We start from the raw sequence: 5,848 nt of genomic DNA, 5'->3' as shown, positions 1-5,848 counted from the left end.
GAACACTAATTGTTTTGACCGTAGACCCAAGAATAACTGAGATGCAGCCTTTTAAAGAGGGAACTATTTCTTCTCCAGAACTTCTTAAAAAGGTACATGACCCCCACGACCCCGGCTGTATTTGGAAGATCCGCTCGCCTGTCAAAAACGTTTTCTGGCTCCGTTTTGGGCGATGATTTCTTGCCCTCAAATACAATAGATAGAACTAAAACCAAGGAACCCTCATCGTTGCTTGCAACTATATTTTGTCTGGCGACAGATAATTCGACGCCTTTCAGAAGGATTGCATCAAGTTAACTCAACTGCGTTTTGGTGATTTCTTCAATTATCCCCTTGAATCCAAGTTATTTGGAATTTATGAAGTTTCTAAACTTTCTGAAATATATTGTTATGTGGCATTGTCTGATGTAGCTACAACAAGTCTTATGATTCCACATATGGCCAAATTTGTAGCAATTCCAATGACACAAAAGTTATTCCAGTAATACCATCTTGGCAAGTCAAATTGCCGTATATAATTCACAAATAGTTAAAGGTTTGATTTAGATTTGTTTTTGTAGAAGGAGGGTGGAAAAATGTTCCTATTTAATTGATGGTTCCTGTAGATTTGGATTTATTCCTCAACCATTAGGAAGTTTATTTACTTGAGCATTGCATTTTAATACATGAGTCATTTCAATCACTTTAAGCACCTTTACAGTTGACAAAATCTAATACCACAAAAAGGACTTTTTTGTTGGCCGAGTAACTTTGCTGGCTATTCCAGATAAATGTTTGTTGTCGCCATATTCACCGACGAAAGTGAAGTACAAGTCATTCCCATGAAATGGATGGTCGGGAAGACTCACTGTTGTGGCCCCCGTCAAGGCCAGCCAAATCCGACAGGCCGTAAGGTGTTGTAAAGACTCGGACCACACATTCAATAATGCCGAGTCCCGTATCAGTGTGGTGAGTTACACACTTTCATGATAGAATAACCAATTTGCAAATATATTTGTACCTGAATTAAATGCAAATTAACAATATAAATGCAGTTTCAAAATATGCAAAGCATTATATCCATATCATTTCTTCTCCGCACAAAAAATAACTTTGTTCCTATCGTTTAGTTGTTAATTTGGATATACACGTTCATTAACCAATAACAATACATTGTAGTTTCTGGTCACAATCCAGTAAAAATACAGATTAAATGTTGGCTTCTCTCAACATATCATCTAAGACTGACTGACTGAGTTTGGTTTTACGCCGCTTTTAGCAATATTCCAGCAACATCACGGCGGGGGACACCAGAAATGGGCAACATATGTTGGAATTCATCTTCGGCGTGACGAGAACGCTTTAACCATTAGGCTACCCACCGCCCTTATCATCTTAGCAAATGTCCCAGTACTTCTGTTGATCATGCACATGAGGCCCATTAGAAATACCATGATATATCATGTATTATAAAACTGCATCTTTTTTAGTTAGATACTTATGAAAAAAGCGGTGAAGAAATGCAAGATTGCAGAGACTACATCAGACCTGCAAACAGATGCGGAAAAAAGCCATGGAAAACGCAAAAGAAGGTGAGTTTAGATATAGTCAAATTTATCAAAGTTTCAAATTTCAAACAATTGTGTTTAGTTATATTGGGAAAGCATATAGTTACTCGGCCTTTAAAGATATAACAGGTTAAAGTAGATGTGCAAGTTTAATTCACATTGTGCAATAGACTGGAGTGCTTATGAAGTCACAATGTTAGCACTGCTATCAAAATGGTCTGTGACTTTGTTATGACGTTGTGACAGCGATATTGTTACATATGTCGGCGAGTAATGAACAGAATTTTTTTTTTTTTCCAATGTATAAAGCTAGTTAGTATCCTCTATGAATCAGTTAAAAAGAAATAACATCAAATTTTCAGACCTACGTTTCGCTACCTGGTGTCGGCTACTGACAGTGATAGCACTCCATCTAAAACGCCGTAGAGATTCAATCATTCCCAAGCCACCACCAGCCCCTGTGCCACCAGCCCCACTTTGCCACCACCACCACTTTGCCACCACCAACCCTTTGCCACCACTCAGCCCCTTTGCCACCACCAGCCCCTTTGCCACCACCAACCCCTTTGCCACCACCAGCCCCTTTGCCACCACCAGCCCTTTGCCACCACCAACCCCTTTGCCACCACCAACCCCTTTGCCACCACCAACCCTTTGCCACCACCAACCCTTTGCCACCACCAGTCACCACCAACCTTTGCCACCACCTCAACCCCACTCTATCCCCAGATTCCCCTAGAACTTTCCGTACTCTCCAGACGTTTCCAACACCACACTCAAGGAGAGATAAATAGTAACATTTTTATATCATTCTTAGTAACATTCTTATATCATTCTTTACCACCACCAACCCTTTGCCACCACCAGCCCCTTTGCACCACCAGCCCCCTTTGCCACCACCAACCCTTTGCCACCACCAAACCCCACTGCCACGAAGGATCTATTCCCAGATTCCTCTAGAACTTTCCGTACTCTCAGACGTTTCCAACACCACACTCAAGGAGAGATAAATAGTAACATTTTTATATCATTCTTAGTAAATTAATTCATGTTGAAAAATTGACCTATATCTGAAATATACTGGGGATGCAGCAAAGTGGTAGATCATCAAGGGGTTAGAATCCTGGCCGTGCCATACCAAAAGACATTAAGGATTGAAGATCATTGTTGCTTTCTCGCTTGGTTCTTGATTTATGGGGGTCAAATAACAAAAATACGGAGCTGCTTGTGGTGACCAGTACACCCTGATGTACAAGACAAATTTTTAGTTCGATTAACTATTAAAAAATGTCATTATCATCATCATTATTTTAAAAGCCTACAAACATTTTGATTCAAAAGAGAAACGTTCCTATATACACAAGCTTTTACATTGAAACAAAGATTTAAAATTTGGCTGGATGTTTGTCCATTATTTCATGCATGAATATCAAATTTACTTATTGTGATGAGATTCATTTTTAATAATCTGGATGCAAAAGTTCTTACTTCTATCTCAAATGTTTCAATAATTTAATTGTCTTATTTGAGTGTTTTGATAATTTTGTGTTTTGACTATTTTTTTGCTACTCTGCAGTAGATGAGAAGATGCTCCCCCCAACTCCTGGAGGAGATCCGGGATGAGAACAAGACCAGCCAGAGACTGCTGACTCTCATTCTGAGGAAGCTCTCCTCAAGTCCTAGTGAGAACAACGATATGCTCCCAGATGGGATCAAGTTTTTCCTGGAGACTCCCCAGGAACTGGCAGCCCTGGAGGAGAAACTGGGAGACCAAGCAGTAAAGGGAAAGTGGTAAGTTTTATTCAGCATTAAATGAACTAGCACTTCATCTCTTTGTCCTGTTTGCAACTTGGGATGGGGTAGCGCAGTGTGTTCAACTGTGGATCATGAGGTCTGAGGTTCGAATTCCTCCAGAGGCTTGGCTATTTTGTCAGCTGTAGAGAACGTTTCTACATGGAGTAAGGTTTAGATGCAGTACTGCATTGATATTCAGTGCAGTAACACTATTTCGCACACTGGAGTATCTTTATTAATATGCACCCGCCTACAGTAAACAGGATGTAAAGCAACAATTTAAATAAGCACAGGTTCTCTAATAAGCACCTTTTGTGACACATACTTTAAATTGGTACTTTTAAACAAAATATCAGTAAATTGTTTTCATTTATTTGAGTTGAAGCTTTAAAGCGCCATACCTAAAAATAGGGGCTGAATCTGGAGGTCTGTTGAATAATAAGCACCCTGGCCCTAGTTAGAGGAAATATGATATTGGGGCATTTGGTTCGGATATCAAAACTATTTAAAGAAGCTTAAAACAAATACATTAGTATAAAGTGTTCCAGTTTTGTTTTGTTTTGCAAACTACACAGCCAGGCAGTCTTTATTTAGCAGGTGCCTTACATATAAATCTTGGCAGTTACCAGCATGAAACAATGTAGCACAATCATATTAGCCTTAGCACTTCATGGGTGTTATTTTTGGTCACCAATTCATGGGTACGTACATTATTTTTGTCATGGCGATGAGCTGTTGTATGTTTCAAATTTGTCCCCGTCCTTTGGTGACCTTGAACGGTCACCACGAACGGGGACTATGCATTCAGCCTACGTTGGTCACAGTCCGGTGACCTCCGCACGTACGTATGCCCGTCCGTACGTCCCGATTATTGTTAACGCGATATCTCGTGAACTGTTGTACCCAATGTCTTCAAATTTGGTGACAGCCTACGTTGGGAAATTATGCAGGCAACAGTCGATTTCTGGTGACCTTTGACTTTATCTTTCAAAGGTCACCATGACACCTTATCTTCAAGGTCAACACTTTTCAAACTCTTCAAACTCTTGTTAGCGCGACATCTCATGGGACTGTTGTACCCAATGTCTTCAAATTTGGGGACAGCCTACATTGGGGAGATTACGCAGACACCAGTTTATTTTGGGTGACCTTGACCTTATCTTCAAGGTCACCATGACACTTTGAACACTTTTCAAACTCTTGTTAAAGTGATATCTCATGCACTGTTGTATCCAATGTCTTCAAATTTGGGGACAGCCTACATTGGGGGATTACGCAGACACTAGTTGATTTGGGTGACCTTGACCTTATCTTGAAGGTCACCACGACACTTTGACAGCTTTTCAAACGTATTTAAACGCGATATCTCATAAAACATTGCACCCAATGTTTTCAATTATGTTGACAGCATATATTGGGTGATTATGCAGACACCAGTCATTTCAGGCATCTTGTATGTGACAAAAAATAAAAAGTAGTAAATATAGATATTCCATTCTTTAGCGGCTGGGGAAATTGCCATATCAGTGGCAAACACTTGTTATGTTTGGAAGCTCCAGCTGAATCCAACACATGATGTTTCTGACCCTAAATTATACATGAAAACTGTTTTATATATAAAATTTTGTTGTTTTATTATTTCAGGAGCAGTTTGGTCAACGGCTACAGTGTGTGTGCATTCACATTGTAAGCATGCTCCTCCACAATAATCGACACTTGCCACTTCGATATTATATTACATTAGTCATATATTGTAACACGTTTAATCCAGCATTTACCGGAAAAAACTGTATTGTATATGGAGACGACGTGAACTTTTAGTAATTGTGCACTTATAATGAGAATGAGTGTGTTACGCCAACTAGGTTTGGTATCTTATAGAATATATCTTATTGTGAAACATGACCGTACCCGTCGGTCTCAAAAGGTTGTAACCGCCTTAATTGTAACCGTAAATCTTTACTTGCCACCCTAAAACTGATACACCGGGATATAACTGGAACGTGTCCGTGAAGATCCGGGTTAGAATTGATCTTCAAAAACCCATGCTTGTCGTAAGAGACGACTAACGGGATCGGGTGGTCAGGCTCGCTGACTTGGTTAACATATGTCATACCAATTGCGTAGATCGAACTTCATGCTGTTGATCACTGGGTTGTCTGGTCTGGCACGATTACATACTGACCGAAGCCATATAGCTGGAGTGCGGCGTAAAACGACAAACAATCAACTATATCTGAAATACGGCGTAAAACGACAAACAATCAACTATATCTGAAATACTGGTCAAACCAATGCCTCTATCGATTTTAGGAATATTCCAGCAATGTCTCGGCGGGGGACATCAGAAATGGGTTTCACACATTGTGCCCATGTGGGGAATCGAACCCGGGTCTTCGACGCGACGAGCGAATGCTTTAACCACTAGGCTACCCCACCACCCCTCTAAAAAATATCACTATGATGTCATGCCCTGTAACGGGAACCGGTGAGGTATTAACAAACGA

General features: G+C 40.3%; 1 protein-coding gene across 1 annotated transcript; it reads left to right on the top strand.

Annotated features, from left to right (window-relative positions):
• Positions 1–1,537: 1,537 nt before the first annotated feature.
• On the top strand, positions 1,538–2,286 carry LOC124290835 (WAS/WASL-interacting protein family member 3-like). Its single transcript, XM_046727663.1, has 2 exons — positions 1,538–1,571; positions 1,910–2,286. The coding sequence occupies exons 1-2, from the start codon at positions 1,538–1,540 to the stop codon at positions 2,284–2,286; spliced, it is 411 nt and encodes a 136-aa protein (XP_046583619.1).
• The last annotated feature ends 3,562 nt before the right edge of the window (positions 2,287–5,848 follow it).

Source organism: Haliotis rubra, unplaced genomic scaffold, assembly GCF_003918875.1.
Source record: "Haliotis rubra isolate DU_JTF1 unplaced genomic scaffold, ASM391887v1 Scf476, whole genome shotgun sequence".
Classification (NCBI taxonomy): domain Eukaryota; kingdom Metazoa; phylum Mollusca; class Gastropoda; order Lepetellida; family Haliotidae; genus Haliotis; species Haliotis rubra.
This window is presented reverse-complemented; position numbering and strand designations above follow the sequence as displayed.